At 53.4% G+C, this 15574-nt stretch overlaps 2 protein-coding genes and 1 pseudogene across 6 annotated transcripts in view; all 3 read right to left on the bottom strand.

Annotated features, from left to right (window-relative positions):
* Positions 1–9999, bottom strand: part of BMP8B (bone morphogenetic protein 8b) — a 34265-nt gene extending 24266 nt beyond the window's left edge. The window contains exon 1 of one of the 3 annotated variants that reach the window (XR_011436432.1): positions 9286–9997. Coding sequence is in view for 2 of the 3 variants with exons in the window: in XM_070260333.1 (XP_070116434.1) it covers positions 9286–9619 (334 nt within the window). In the remaining variant the exon portion in view is untranslated. Of the gene's footprint in view, positions 1–9285 lie in introns of all 3 variants that reach the window. The other 2 variants (XM_070260333.1, XM_070260332.1) reach the window with 2 other exon arrangements.
* Positions 10000–12613: 2614 nt separating this feature from the next.
* LOC111772613 (U2 spliceosomal RNA) lies at positions 12614–12760 on the bottom strand (annotated as a pseudogene).
* A 136-nt stretch (positions 12761–12896) lies between these two features.
* Positions 12897–15574, bottom strand: part of TRIT1 (tRNA isopentenyltransferase 1) — a 79643-nt gene continuing 76965 nt past the window's right edge. For 2 of the 3 annotated variants that reach the window (XM_070260317.1, XM_070260325.1), the window contains one exon: positions 12897–14254. In XM_070260317.1, coding sequence (XP_070116418.1) covers positions 14118–14254 — 137 coding nt within the window. In that variant the 3' untranslated portion in view covers positions 12897–14117. The remainder of the gene's footprint in view (positions 14255–15574) is intronic. The other variant, XM_070260316.1, reaches the window with a different exon arrangement.

Genomic DNA, 15574 nt, shown 5'->3' with positions numbered 1-15574 from the left:
AACAGCTTAAAGGAACAACCACTTATTATTTCGTGTAGTTTCTGAGGATCAGGAACCCAGGCACTTGTTTGGGTGGGTCTGGTCAGGGTCTCTCACGATGTGACAGTCAAACTGTTGGCTGAGGCTCCAGTCTCTGAGAACTTGATGGGATGAACAGATCCACTTCTAAGCTCACTCACATGGCCGTTGTTGACAGAAGGCTTCAGTTCCTCACCACGTGGGCCTCTTCAGAGAGCTGTTCCTGACATGACTTCCCTCAGAATGAGTAATCTGGTGGGGGGGGGGGGTGCCAAGAGGGAAGCTGCAGTCTTTTATAACCTAATCTTGGAAGTGACATATCATCACTATTGGTCACACAAACCAGCAGTGGCACAGGGTGGGAGGGGTCTACACAAGCAGGAGGCAGGGATCATTGAGAGCCAGACTGGAGTCTGGTGACCACATCAACCCTGTAAAAGATACGTTATTCACCCCAATTTATAGATGAGAAAACTGAAGATCAGAGAAGTTCACTCATTTGCCCAGGGCTACAGTGAGAAGGACCCAAGGTGTGATTAGGTCTAGGTGCAGTCGTCTCCAAAGTCTGCATTCTTTCCCCTCATCCACGGCCTCGCCAAGCTGGGGACGTGTCAAGGGAGCACTGTGTGGTTTAGCTGGACTAGAACGTGGAACGCTGGGTGCCAGGCTGGGGGAGCCTGACACCTACTGTGACCTGAAGGGACACACAGCCGGATCCTGGGCAGGGAAAGCCAAGAGTGGATTTCTACTTGAGGAACTGGAGTCCCGGGACATGCCAAGAGCTTTTTCACCTCCATGCCTCCCCTCTGCCTGCGCATCTCCTCTCACCTCCTTCTGACTAAATCCTACCCTTCTTTCAAGGTCTAGCACAAAGGTCACCTCCTGCCAAGACTTCTCTGAGCCCCGCCAGGAGGCCATTCCTCTTCCTCCTCCTCCAGCCTTGTTCGTCGCCCACAGAATGAGAGAGAGACCTTGTCTCTCTTCTGCAGTACTGGATTGTTCGCTCTGTGGCCATTCCTTACCGACACTACCGTGAACCTACTGTGCGCGATTCCCCTTCCCGGTTACCTCGGAGCCGACTCCAGAGCCCAGCCGCAGCCCCAGATCCGCCCTTACAGAGGCAAAGACAGGCCCACGGTCAGCTTGACGCAAATTACCGCAATTTGCTCCATACCCCAGTCTGCAGCCTTCAGCTTCCCCAGAACACTCACCATCTTCAGAGCTCTAGATTGCTCAGAAGAACGGCTGCTGCTCATGGCACAGAGCCAGCAGTTAAAGGAAATAACTGGGGTTTACTTCTGGTCTTGTCACTAACCAGCTGGCCTTTGGCTAAAAACAAACAAATAAACAAAGCTAACATTTACAGTCAAGGGCTGCATAACAACTTTTCGGTCAAGGACAGATCGCGTACATGATGGTAAGATTATTAGTACCGTACAGCGTAGGTTTGTAGTAGGCGAAATCACCTAGGTTTGTGTAAGTGCACTCTGTGATGTTACCCAACGACGAAATCTCCTAATGACGCATTTCTCAGAACGTATCCCTGTCGTTAAGCAACGCGTGACAGTACTGAGCATTTTCCAGGCACTGTTGCAGCACTTTACAGAGATTATTAGGTCATTTAATACTCATAGCCATCCCGTGAGGCAGGAACTACTAGCTCTCCCCTTTTATGGATGAGGAAGCTGAGGCACAGGCCATTAAATAACTCACACAAAAATCAAATAAATAGTATCTTAGGTCAGGCTTCCCGGGGAACAGACTCCGAGTCAGCACGTTTACTGGAGAGTGTGTTTCTTTGTAGGGAATGCAGGGAGCAGGACTGGACACAGCTGAGCAGTGACGCAACCACAACAAAGGCCTCAGCCCATTCCATCTGTACAGAGAGCTCAGGGTTGGTGGCCCTTCCGAGTTGTCCCTCCTTGAGGCAAGAGGGCTGGACATTTATACTCCCACAAACCAGTCACTGAATGTGGGGTGCCTAACCATGGGGTGCCTAACTGTGGGCAAGAAGCTCCTGTGGGCCTAGCTGATGGATGCCTGGAGAAGAACTCAACTCTCAAGAGCCCGCCCAGGCAGCTGCGGCAATGAGTGACTCAATCCTGAAAGGCAGGTCGGGGGGGGGGTGGCACCACAGAATCCACTATAAACAGTAAGTGGTGGAATGGGGATCTGAACCCACGCGGCCTGATCCTGGAACTGTGCTCTTTAACACTCAGCAATAGGTCCCTAAGTAAATGACGGGCTGGGGGGGGAGGTGTAGATAAGCACAGCAGGTCCTTCCTCAGCATACTGACTGCCATTTATTGAGCAGTGCCAAGCATTTGCTAAGTTTTTAAATGCCGTAAGCTATCTAACCATCGTACTATGATATAGGTATTATTATTCCAATTTTAAAGGTAAAGAAACTGAGATGCAGAGACTTTAAGTAACCTGTTCAACATCTCACAGCTCTCGAGGGGCAGACCCAGGATTGAAACTCGGTGTGCGCTACTCCGGAGTAATTAACCACCGTGCTCCGCCACCTCGAGGGCCCACCCTCCTCACTGCTCTGATCCAGTTTGCGCATCTGCTCCTATGCATCTGGGTACCCAGGAACTGAGTCAGTCACTTATACTCTTTGAGACTCAACTTCCTTCCCTGAGATCTGGAGGCAATAGTAGTCATTTACCCAGAAGGATGAGAAAACACTGAGGAGACAGGGATTGGGGGAGAAAGAGTCAGCCATCAGGATCCACAGGGCACACTGTCCTGGTGGCCAGATAGAGTTTTAGAGAAAAGGGACCCACCTTCAACTCTTGAAAGAGAAACCACCTTTGGAAACCATCAACAAAATGAAAAGCAACCTACAGAATGGGAGAAAATATTTGCAAACCACATACAGTCATGCACTGCCTAACGATATTTCAGTCAACGATGGACCGCATAGTCAACAATGGTCCCATAAAATTAGTACCGTAAGCTTAGGTGTGTCATAGGCTACACCACCTAGGTTATGTGAGTACACTCTGTGATGTTCACACAACGACAAAACTGCCTGATGAAGCATTTCTCAGAAACTATCCTCATTGTTAAATGATACATGACTGTATCTGATAAGGGGTTGATATTCAAAATATATAAATAACCCATATGACTCAATGGCAAAAAACCAAATAACCTGATTTTAAAATGGGCAGAGGAACTAAATAGACATTTTTCCAAAGAAGACATACAAATGGCCAAAAGGTACACGACGAGGTGCTCAACATCACTAATCATGAGGACAATGGAAACCAAAACCACAATGAGCTATCATGTCACACCTCTTAGAAGGGCAATCACCAACAAGACAAGAGAATAAGTGTTGGTGAGGATGTGGAGAAAAGCGCACTATCGGGGAGAATGTAAACTGGTGCAGCTACTATGGAAAACGCTATGGAGGCTCCTCAAAAAATTAAAAATAGAACTGGCATGTGATCTAAGCAGCCCACTTCTGGGGATGTCCCCAAAGGAAAGGGAAACAGGATCTCAAAGAGATAGCTGCACCCCATGTTCACGGCAGCATTATCACAATAACCAAGATATGGAAACAACCTAAGTTCCATCTATGAATGAATGGATAAAGAAGAGGTGGTATATATATATATATACACAAAGGAATATTATTAAGCCATGAGAAAGAAGGAAATTGTCCCATTTGCGATAACGTGGATGGCCTTGAGGGTACTATGCTAAGTGAAATAAGACAAATACTGCATGGTATCTTAAATGTGGAATCTAAAAAAAAAAGTCAAAGTCAAAAAAATAGAGAGTAGAGGGGCCGGCCTGGTGGCATAGCGGTTAAGTTCACACGTTCCATTTCAGCGGCCTGGGGTTCACTGGTTCGGATCCTGGGTACAGATATGGCACCGCTCATCAAGCCATGCTGTGGCAGGCATCCCACATATAAAGTAGAGGAAGATGGGCGCGGATGTTACCTCAGGGCCAGTCTTCCTCAGCAAAAAAGAGGAGGATTGGTGGCAGATGTTAGCTCAGGGCTAGACTTCAAAAAAAAAAATAGAGCAGAAAAGTGGTTGCTAGGGGCTACAGGTGGAGGAAATAGGGAGAGGTTGGTAGGTGCAAACTTTCAGTTATAAAATGAACAAGGTCTGAAGATCTACTGTAAAACATGGTGACTACAGTTGACAACACCATATTGTATAACTGAAATTTGCTAAGACAGTAGAACTTAAATGTTCTTACCAAAAAATAAACAAATGAATAAGCGAGGTGATGGATGTGTTAATTAACGCAATGAGAGGGGAATCCTTTCACAATGCATACATATATCAAATCACTACAATGTATACTTTGAATATCTTACAAGTTTATATGTCAATTATACTTCAATAAAGCTGAATTAATGAATTAATTTTTAAAAAGAGAAATATCTTTGGGCATTTGGTCACTCTAATAGTTCTTAAGATAGAGAAAGGATTTACTGTTAAATGAAAGACAAAGTAGCAAAACAGCGGGCATTTCTGTCCCACCTTGTGAAAAGTATTAATAAAGTATTAGTATCTGTATCGACAAAATATCAGGGCTGGTTGGGGGGCTATGTTATATGTTTCTGAACATACGGTCTGAATTTTCTGTAACAAAATTCTATAATAAATCTACATGGTATTAATTTGCTACAATTAACATGCGTTCGTTCTATAAATCCCAAAATAAAGATGTTTTTCGTTTTTTGTTTTGTTTTGATTTTTGAGGAAGATTAGCCCTGAGCTAACATCTGCTGCCAATCCTCCTCTTTTCGCTGAGGAAGACTGGTCCTGAGCTAACATCTGTGCCCATCTTCCTCTACTTGATATGTGGGACGCCTACCACAGCATGGCTTGACAGGCGGTGCCATGTCTGCACCTGGGATCCGAACCGGTGAACCCCAGGCTGCTGAAACGGAACGTGCACACTTAACTGCTGCGCCACCAGGCCGGCCCCTAGAAACACAGATATTGTGTAAGTGAGATTCTCAGTTTACAACATACATTCAACACAGTCCAATTCAGCAGCACTTACTGCACCTAATGATGGGCCAGGCCCCAGGCTGGGTGGAGAAACAGCTTCTGTATAGCAGAAGAGCAGAAGATGTGCAGGCAGGGAGACGACCTGCTATGTGGCCTTGGGAAAATCACCTAACTTCTCTGAGCCTCACTCTCCTCTTTTTAAAACAAAGACGTGACAGTAACTGTGACATGCAAATGAAGGAACATGAAGGTTCTGGGCAGTGGTCGTCACTGGGTACCATCTCACACAATCCCTGAACAGCCCCATAGCGTGGGTGCCGTGAGCATCTCCATTTTACAGAGGAGGAAACTGAGGCTCCAAGATGGACTGGCAAGTCCAGGTCACACTGAGAGCACATGGTGGAGCAAAGATGCAAACCCTGCCGTCGGAGTCCAGGTCAGAAGTCCCCACCCCAGTCCTGCCTGCCCTCTGGTGTCCAGATGGGGGTGTCACTGTCCAGACCACCTGACACTCATCTTCGTGGCTTACGTATCTGTCACTTGTCTCTCCCACTAGAAGGTCAGCCCCATGCGGGCAGGGACTTTGTTTCACTCACTGTCATATCCCAGGAACGAGAACTATGCCCGGCACCGAGCAGGTACCTCATGATCCTTGAGTGACTCGGTGAAAAAAGGGAAGAATTCCCTAGTAAAGATCCAAAGAAAGTGGCCCGGGGCTCGTGGAGGTACAGCATCACCCCTTCAAGGTCACAGAGTCGAGCAGGCCCCGGGCAAGTCCCTCGTTCCCACTCAGCCCTGCCTCTCCCAAACCCAACACCCCTGTCCCCGGCCGCCGGAGACCACGGGAATAGCTCAGTCTGGTGCAGGGAAGGGTCGGGACAAAAGTGAAGGTGGCTCCATCTGTTCCTGGCTAGCCTTCTGCCCACAGTGCTGCCTGTGCCTCAGTTTCTCAGTCTGGAACGTGGGCACCTGCCGCTGGGCTGACACGAGGTGACAGGATTCAGGAGGAACACGTGGAGCTGGTCCTTCATGTCCTCCTCCCTCAGGGGCCGGGGCCGGCCTGAGGTGCCCCAGGTGCACCAGTCACACGTACACTCGGGTCGAGGGGACCAGGCGGGGTTGTGAGGAAGTGCCTCCCACACAGAGCCACAGGGCCAGGGCTGGAGGCCGCTTGTCCTCTGACACCATCACCGTAGGCTGGACGAGAATCAGAGGCCCTGAGCAGGGAAGGGACACGACTTGGGACGTACAGGAATCAGTGGTGGGCCCAGGCGGTACAAGAACCTGCGTGTGGCCTCCCAGCTCAGGACTCTCCTCTCCCTGAGCACAGGCGACACCAGGAACAGGCTCCGTCTGCTACTCATGGGTCTCGGCCCCCATTCCAGCGTCCTGGCCAAGGGGAACCAAGAGTCCACAAGGCTGAGATTGACAGACAGGCCAGGCAGGGCCACCGGCGGCCCTGGCCACAGCCGTGACCTCCCAGCACAGGCACTGCCAGTCAGGAGCCGGGCAACTAAAGCATCTGCTCGGACACAGATGTCTGACCACGGGCGGGAGGCCTGCGAGAGGCCCACGGCCTCTGGGTCCTACTGGCTGCCACTGACGGTCGGCAGCCCGGCAGGCACCAGCTCTGGCTTCCCAGGAGCCAGATGTGGCTGCCAGGAGAGCTGGAGCTGGAGGCAACGGGTGTGGGAGCCTGGGCGTGGGCGCTGGTGCCACAGCGACTCTGCTATTAGACTCCATGGAGGCTCAGGGGCCGCTGACCCACAGAGGCCTGGGGCCCGGGCCTCCAAACCAGGTCAGAATCCTGGCAGGTGTCTAACCCCCACATCAGCCCAGGTAATTACCAGTTAAAACCAGTGTAACCGACAGAGCTCTGCGAGGGCAATGAGGCCATCAGAATGAAGCAGGCCCTCTGACAGCCGGCTGGGCCGCCCGCAGCCCGGGCTTCCACGAACAGAGATCTGCTCGTGACTCTCACAGCGTCACAGGCCTCAGCTCTTAATGAAACGCGCAGAGATGGCGCGGGAAGAAGCTGGGGTTTGGCATCCACAGCCTGGATGATGCCAGGGAGGTGCTCTGTGGCCCTGGGGTGAACATTTAACCTCTCTGAGCCCATGAAATGAGCCTGGTGAAACTGCTTCACCCGTCGTTGCATGGATGAAATGGGGAATTATAAAGCTATGGACCTTCAAATGCTAACGTTTAGTCTAAAATAGGTAGACACACCTTTGGTTGACTTTTAAAATTTCTTCCTGGGTTTCTCGTATGTATGAGATACATGGGGACATTCCTGTCACATCCACACCTAGGCTGGGCGGCAGCTGGGAGGGACGGGGTCAGCAGTGACCAGGGCCCAGTTCACCCTACGAGAGGGGTTGATTTCTGCTCCTCCCCCTCTATCAACCAAACGCACAACAACCCCGAGGATGCATCGATCACTAGGATCCCCATTTTACAAGGAGGGACCTGAGGCTCAGAGAGGGGGAGGGACTTGCCTAAGATCACACAGCAGAGGCAGGAAAGGGACCAGGTCCACCTGAGCAAAGGGCACTGCTTGATTCCAGCAGCAGCTCCCACCGAGGCTGTGCACGCCCTGACCCAGGAGACGCTGAGGGAAGCAGGACACGGGCTGGGCGGTGACTCACTCTAATGGATGGCTCCCCTGGGGACATTCCCGGGGTGACTGCATCTACAGCTCTTCTTGGTCCTGAGCCCAGGTCAGCTTGTCCCGAGGACAGAGCTCCAGCCTCAGGTCCACATATGGTCTTCTCTGTCCCGAGTCCCCACCCTGCCTCTAGCCAGGAAGGTGGCATCCAGAACCCACCGGCCCAATTGCTGTGCCGGGCACTGGGCTCTCAGCAGAGGGTGACAGTGGCCTCCTGCTGCTCATTCCCCCAGCTCAGCCCACCACCAGCTCTGGAGTGGGGGACAGAGGCCTCCATGGCTGTCCCCTCTTCCCGCAATAGTGTACGAAGCAAAAGGCTGAGATCCCACAGAACCCGGTGCTGCTTGGTCCCTAGGTTCCTCCACCCGAACCCCTCTGAAATCTCTCTCTGCTCCGAGAGCCACCCACTGACAGCAGAAACGTCGCCACCTTGAGCACTGGATGGCGGGCCAAACAGTCTGAGCCTGTTCTGGCCACAGAAAGGCTATGCTATCCTGGGCATGTCACTGCCTCTCTGAGCCTCACTGTCCTCATCTGAGAGAGGGGCAAATATCATGGCTGGTAACAGGGTTCTTGGGAGGATTAAGGGCGATGCTGTAGGTGAAGGGGGCTGGTGGCCTTGCAAGGGTCCTCTCCCTCCTCTCGGGCCCACAGCTCTTCCCACCGCAGGCTGAGCTGTAGTCCTTGGGTCCCCAGGTCCAGGCTGGTGTCTGCCCCAGCCCAGCCCCTGCCCCTCCCTAGCCACAGGGAGCAGGCAAAGCAGATAGGGGACAAACATTCATGACAGTAGATTAAAGAGAGTTTGGTGATAGAAAAGGTTTCTTTGAGAACTTTAAGGGCAAATGGCTCCTTAATTTGGCGTAAAATTTCTGCAGAGGAAAAGCTGGGCTTTGCCTGGGAGAATGAAGAGGGTCCAGGCTGCCCAGTGGGTCATTCCACAGGCCAAGCCATGTCCCAAGCACGGGCCCAGGGTGACAGATCACAGAGCCTGCCCCACTGAGCTCAGAGTCACCTCCTTGCCCACTGGCTCCCTGACAGCCACACCCCCACCCACGGCTCTGGGGCCCTGGCCCGGGGAGGAGGCTGCTGTGGACCCAGGACACCGGTTCTCATCTCAGCTCTGGTCACTCTGATGATGTGACCAGGCTCTTCCACACTGAACTTTGCCCCTGTCTTCAGCGCTGCCCTTATCACAGGGGCAGCATCACAGCCTCTGTTTACTCATCTGTCTGCCCAGCACCAGCCCGTCCTCCTGGACTGCCCAGGGCCACCCGACACGACATGGTTCCTACGCTTGGGTGTGTTGGGAGGCGGGTGGAGGTTCACGGCCCTGACTCACATTCCCGCGTCTGCCCCTGCCCTTCCCGCAGCGCCCCAACCTCCACACCCCTTAGCCTGCCCCGCCCTGATCCTGCGGGGCCCTGTCCACGACACGGTCACGCCCGGCTCACGGCCCGGGCGCGCCCTGCCCAGGTCATCCACACTCCCCTGCAGCCCGCGTCCCTCCCCCGGGGCCCGATGGGCGCAGACACAGCCCGCCGTCCCGCACGCGCGCTAGGCGGAGGTCGGGCGTCACCGCCGGGCCCCGCCGCCCCCCGGGCCCGCGCTCACCCATGTTCACGAAGCTCATGACCAGGTCGGCGTGGCCCAGGCGCCGCTCGGGGGGCCCGCCGTCCTCGGCGTCGTCGCCGGCCATGGCGTGGTAGAGGTCCAGCATGAAGAGCGGCGCGGACGCGGGCGGCCGGGCGGCGGCGGGCGGCGTGCGGGGCCGGGGCCGCCCGGGCAGCCCGAGCACCTCCAGGATCTCGCGCTGCAGGTCGCGGCGCTCGCGCGGGCCCAGGCGGCGCGGCGGGCAGCCGGGCGGGGGGCGCGGGCCGGGGCCGCCGCCGCCCAGCGCGCACAGCGCCAGGCCCAGGAGCCAGAGCGGGCTGGGGCGCGCGGCCATGGCGGGCCGGACGGCGGCAATCACCGGGCGCGCATCCGCCCCGCGGCCGCCCGGCCGGGCCCCGACGGCGAGCGCCGCCCTAGAGCGCCCCCCGCGCCGCACCTGGCGCGCTCCAGCCGAGGGGACCCGGGACTGTCGGCGAGTCCGGCGTCGCCGAGGCCGGCTCAGCGCAGGGGCGGCGGGCGAGCTGCCGTCGGGCTCGCGGAGCGCGGACGCCCCAGCACCTCCCGGGCGGCCCCGCCGTCTGGGCCGCCGCCCCTGTGCTCCAGCGCGGCCGCCGGGTGCCGCCCCCTCCGGGCCGACCAATGGGGCGCAGGGGCGGGGCCAAGGCCGCGGAACCCACGCCCCGGGAAGGGGCTCTGGGGTGCGGTTGGTGTGGCAGGAGGTGGCTACCTCGAGATGCGACCCGCTAGTGGGCGATGCGCCCGTCGGGCGAGGGGTCCGCAGCCCGGCCGTCAGGGGCCTCAGGGTCGTCCTGGGCTCCGCTCCCTGCCGCTGGCCGCGACGTCCTGCAGGCTGGGGGCCTCGGCCTAGGGACCCCAGGGCAGCAGCGCTGTCCGGGGAAATCAGGAACCTGGCTCCCGCGGGGCGGGTCCGGGCGCCCTCGCCTGGGCGGGGATCCCGAGTTTCGGCCCGGCCAGCGGGGGGACCCGACAGCCCAGCCTTGGTGCGCAGACTGTCGCCCCAGAACCCGAAACGCCTCAGCCGGGTCTATAGGTAGAGGGGCCCCGCGGGTGCTGGCCATGTCCCGAGAGTGGGGCGCGTTCCTCTGCCAGCAGCAGCCGGGCCCGCGTTCCCCGCCACCGCAGCTCCTCGCGGCCTCTCGGCGCCTTCCCCGCTGTCCCCTTGAGCCGTTGTTGGGGGCTTCTCCTTTCCGGACACCTGCTCGGTCGCTGCTCCTGGCGCGCCCACCCACCTGGCTCCCGCGTGCTCCCGGGCTGCGCCCACGCGGGCCGCCCCAGCTGTTCCTGCGGCTGCGCGGTCCCCGCCAGCTCTCGCTGTGCGCCCCGGGGAACCCGGTGCCGATTCAGCCCGGCGCGGAAGACGCGCACCCGCCTCCGGCCGTCCCAGGAGCTCTGGGGCCCTCGCCAGCGTCCAGGAAGCGCCTTTGAGCGTCTAAGTTGTCACAGCCCTCAGCGGCCTACAGAGAGACGGCTCCTCAGGGAAACTCCTCGGTGGACCAGCCCTTCCGCACAGCCTGCACTTCCCGAGGCGCGCTCTCACTGCGTCTATTCGCTTACGGTTAAGGCGCTGCGCTGGGAGGCGGTGACACTTAGACCGAGCTGGGAAGACTAGAAGGAATTGGCCTGGGAGGACAGGGAAGGTCAGTGGGAGGAAAGTGTTCCAGGTAGAGGAAACAGCTTGTGTCAAGGCCCTGAGATTCGAGGGAGCATAACAACGGCAGGTAACAAATAACGCTTACGGTGTGCCAGGCACGTTCTGCATCAAAACCCATTTAGAGTGCTTAGAATTGTGCTTGCCACATAGTGGCAAGGCTTTCATGCACATACATTGTATAGAGTGGATGCCATTTAAATCCCCTCTGTTAACAGATGAGGAGACTGAGGCACACAGAGGCTTACCGGAGGTCACACAACAGTGGAGCTGGGGTGGGGCAGGTGGCCACGTGCAGGTGAGCTGTTCAGTGGAACCTGGAGAGCCTGGAGTGGGGAGAAGGGCAGGACAAAAGGGGAGGGTGAGGCTGAGGCTGGAGGGGCTGGCAAGGGACAGACCACAAGGGGCCTTGCAGGGAGGCTGGATGAGGGCTCTGGACTCCAGGCAGTTATGGGCCCCTAGGTAGATTCAAGGCTAAACTTCAAAATGAATGTATGATGTCCAATAAAATTCGCACTTTTCCTTGATGACTTCAATTCTAAAAAATACCAAAATTCAAATCTAAACAATCATTTGCTGCTGCCTTAAGCCCATGCCTAGTCTGTCTTACCCAAAAGGTTAATTTCCACACCGCTGGTAAGGCCCAATAAGGATGCTGAACTTTATCATAAGGATAATGCAGCTTAGCCTTGAATGTGCCCAGGGCGAGACCAGAGCCTGGATGCAGAGGGGACCATGGACTGGAGAGAGACTCGACTCAGGGCCACAGTTGGACACAGTCGCAGTAACGAGAGGGCAGACAGGGAGACAGTGGCCATGGGTGGAGGGCAGAGGAGAAGGCTGTTATGAGGCTGAATCCACAGGGCTTGGTGACTGCATGTGGAGGCAGGGAGCAGAGTCAAGGGGGTGTCCTTGACTGTTAGGCTTGGTCTGGGTCTCTGAATCTCCTGCGCCCTTCACTGTCCTTCTCTGTGCCGCTGGGCATTCCTCTGCACTCCCCTTTGAGTCCACACTATCATTTGGGGCCTCAGATCTAGCCTGTAATTCTCAGGGTGTGCGTCGTGCAACACCGGGCTCCCAGCTAGACTGCAAGCAGCCCAGTGCTGGGCTGATTCTTGTAACAGCAGAAATCATTTCACTCAGTTTAGGGCAAGTGGAGATAGCTGTGTTCTTTAAACAATGGGCCTCACATTCCCATAAACCTAAACATTGGGTTTTAGCCATTCCAAAGGGCGTCACCCCACGATTCGATTCAGCAACAACCCCTGGGCTGCTCTGTGCTGTGGCCTGAGTCAGAGATGAAGCCAGCCAGCTCCCTGCCCCGAGCGGCCCCCACTCTAACAGGGGTGACAGTCAGGTGAACCTGAGTCATTCCCGAAGGCAGAGTGAAGGCTGTTCTTTGACAGAGGGGCGGGCAAAGTGCCTGGAAGGGAAGAGGGAGCAGAGGCGGCGATGTGTGCGTAGAATCCTAGAACTCCACAGCTGCAAGGGAACTGAGGTGGGGAAGCTTTCTTGCAGAAAGTGGTGTCAAACAAGGGCTTTCCCCAGCCACCTGGCAACACTGTGACCTTGGGCAAGTCACTTAACCTCTCTCAGGCGCGGTTTCTCATCTGTAAATGGGGCTCACAATTGTAGGACAGTGATGGGGATTAAAGGAGCAAGCATCTAGAGCACTTAGCATGGTGACTGGCATACACTAAGCTCTCATTAATGCTAGCGATTGTTTATTGTTATTACTATCAAAATAATATTATTATACTATTCAAAGCTCTACACTTGATCTCAGCCAAAAGGCCGAGAAGCGATTATTCAAAGCTCTAAAAAATACTTTTTCCTAATTACAAAAGTAACTTGCATATTGTAGAAAGTTTGAAAATATATAAAAGTAAAAAAAGAACATAAACCACCCAAACTCATGTTCCAGAGACAACCACTGGTAATATTTGGTGTATCTTTTTATTAATACATGTGTATATTTTTAATACAAAAAACAGAATCACGCTTGCTTTCCTGACATCATAATATATTGCAATATTTCACCATGCCATTTATTATTTCCAAAAAGGTATTTATTTTTTTTACTGGCTTCATGGTATTTTTTCATCATATGGCTATCATAACTTATTTAAGCAACCCTGTGTTATTGAAAAACATGTTTATTTTATTTTATTATTTTTTTTAATTTTATTTTTTCCTTTTTCTCCCCAAAGCCCCCCGGTACATAGTTGTATCTTCTTTGTTGTGGGTCCTTCTAGTTGTGGCACGTGGGATGCTGCCTCAGCGTGGTTTGATGAGCGGTGCCATGTCCGCGCCCAGGATTCGAACCAACGAAACACTGGGCCGCCTGCAGCGGAGCGCGCGAACTTAACCACTTGGCCACGGGGCCAGCCCCAGTTTATTTTTTAATATTATGAAAAGAAGTTTGGTAAACACTGTATGCTACATTCCTCCCCCCCGCCACTCCGCCCCAGGAGAGTCCTAATGCAATTGGCATTAAGCTCTGGGAAGTCCTGCAGTAAAGAAACCTGCTTAGCTTTAACTCAATGTCTTCCAAATGCATTTGACCATGATTTTTTGGGGGGGGAGGGTTTGAAGACCACATCTCGGGGACCAGGATGTGATGGAGTCCCCAGAACTCAGTGGTCTGACATTCATCACCTGGTCTCTGGTGCTGACCCCTCCTCACAGTCTTATCTAGCCACTAACAGTGTACACATTGCTCTAGTCACATGGGACTACCTGTGCTCCCCTCACTTGTTCTGCTGTTGACATTTCTGTTCATCTACAAGTGGATTCCTTTACCAAGAAGGTCCAAATCCCCTTGGCCTGTCTGGTCAAGTATTACCTCTCTTTAAGACGCAGTTGAAGCAACCCCCTGCCCCCATTCCTGAGACCCTCTCCACCCTCACGGGTAGATGGATCTCTCCTTCCCAACTCACTCACATCCTCAAACTGAAGGGCATTTGCTTGCTCACACGTTCACTCCTTCTACTCCCTCTCTCCACTGGGGACTTCTCAAGGCAGAGACTGTCATGCCAATTTACCTTCGGATCCCAGTGTCAGGCTCATGTTTAGGGTTTCAATAAATATTTGCTGAATTTACTAGTCTCTGAGAAAGGAGTAGCTTCTGACCTTCGTGAATCCTTCCATTGAGAAGTGTTCATCATTGCATGGGAGCAAAGAACAGAAGATGAAGCTGTGTTGGAGCGTGGGGGTCCGTGGCCAGCAGACTCACTCTTTGGTTATGTAACTGGTTCTCTTGCACACCGGCCGCAAATGCAAATCCACGAATTTTCATTCCTGAAACCACAAGGTTAAATTCACCATCACCAAGACCTACTCCCGTATAGAATATGAAAGAGAAATAGCAATTTAAAAGAGCAGAGACAACAGTTTTCCATAAGAAAGACACTGCAGGAATGGATATCATCCAGTGTTATCACCAACACATTTAACCTTTGCATTTTGCGATCTGAGGACCTGTTTAATCCTATCATAGAATCCTGTCCAGAGCTCCTATGTCATGACCATGTCAGTCCCAGAGGACGCCATGGGGTGGGTACACTATCATGACTCATTAAATGACTGCTGAGGGGCCTCAAGGCTGTCTGCATCAAGGATGCTGGGAAAATCCAGCTCATCCTGTTCCCAAGGTGTGCTTACAAGGCAAGAAGAAACAAATAAACATAACGAGACCATCCTGTCTTTGTGGGGAATCTCCAGCCAATGAGTCAGGTCACCTCCTATTAATGGACTAAATGCCCCATTAAAAGACTGAGACTGTCAGATGAGTGAAGGGAGAAAAAAAAAGCAAGAACTAATGACAAGCTGTCTATAAGAGGGGCACCGCAAACATAAAAACACAGGTTCAAAGTAAATGGATGAAAAAAGACAAATCATGCAAATGAAGGAGTAAGAAGGCTGGAGTGGCTATATTAATATCAGGTAAACTAGTCTTTAAGATAAAGAATATTAGCAGAGAGAGTGATAAAAGTGTTGTTTCATCAGAACCCATCCTACTGAAACAGGAGGACCTCACGCAACTCAACATAACAGGTTCAGGCTACACGAAATAGTGATGTATGTCGTTCAAAAGTGCTCACATTTATTTTGGGAGTCAGTGGGAATGGGTATCTTTGAAGGTTTCCACCTGAAATGAAATCCATTTTGTGACCCAAATGAGAGAGACCAATGGATGAACGGACTGGGGATAGAAGTAGGGACGGGGGTGGGGGAAGGGAAACCTCTCAAAGGGAAGTTTACAAACTGCCAAATCTGAATCAAACCAACTTTGGTAAATTCTTTGTGACTGATGCAGAATCCTGGCAACAGTTTGTTTAAACACAGAGCAAGGAGCCGCCTCTCTGACGAGCAGAGAAACAGGCTCTTTCTTTCAGACTTCCTTTCTCCCCTAGAAGGTCAGCATGAGCAGAAGGCACACACAGGTGGACGACCCAAGGCTTCGTGCTCCATGCAGCCCAGATCTCACCCCTTGCCTTATGGGCATCCATGAGGCTCAGGACCAGGTCGAGGTCCCTGTACACTGGCTGGTTCTCAGCCAGCTGTGGCTCCACCCTGTACAGCCAGTCGACCAAGGCCTGCAAAGCGTCCATGAACTGG

Source organism: Equus caballus, chromosome 2, assembly GCF_041296265.1.
Source record: "Equus caballus isolate H_3958 breed thoroughbred chromosome 2, TB-T2T, whole genome shotgun sequence".
In the NCBI taxonomy this organism is placed as follows: Eukaryota; Metazoa; Chordata; class Mammalia; order Perissodactyla; family Equidae; genus Equus; species Equus caballus.
The sequence above is the reverse complement of the archived record's forward strand: the minus strand, read 5'-3'. Positions and strand labels throughout refer to the sequence as shown.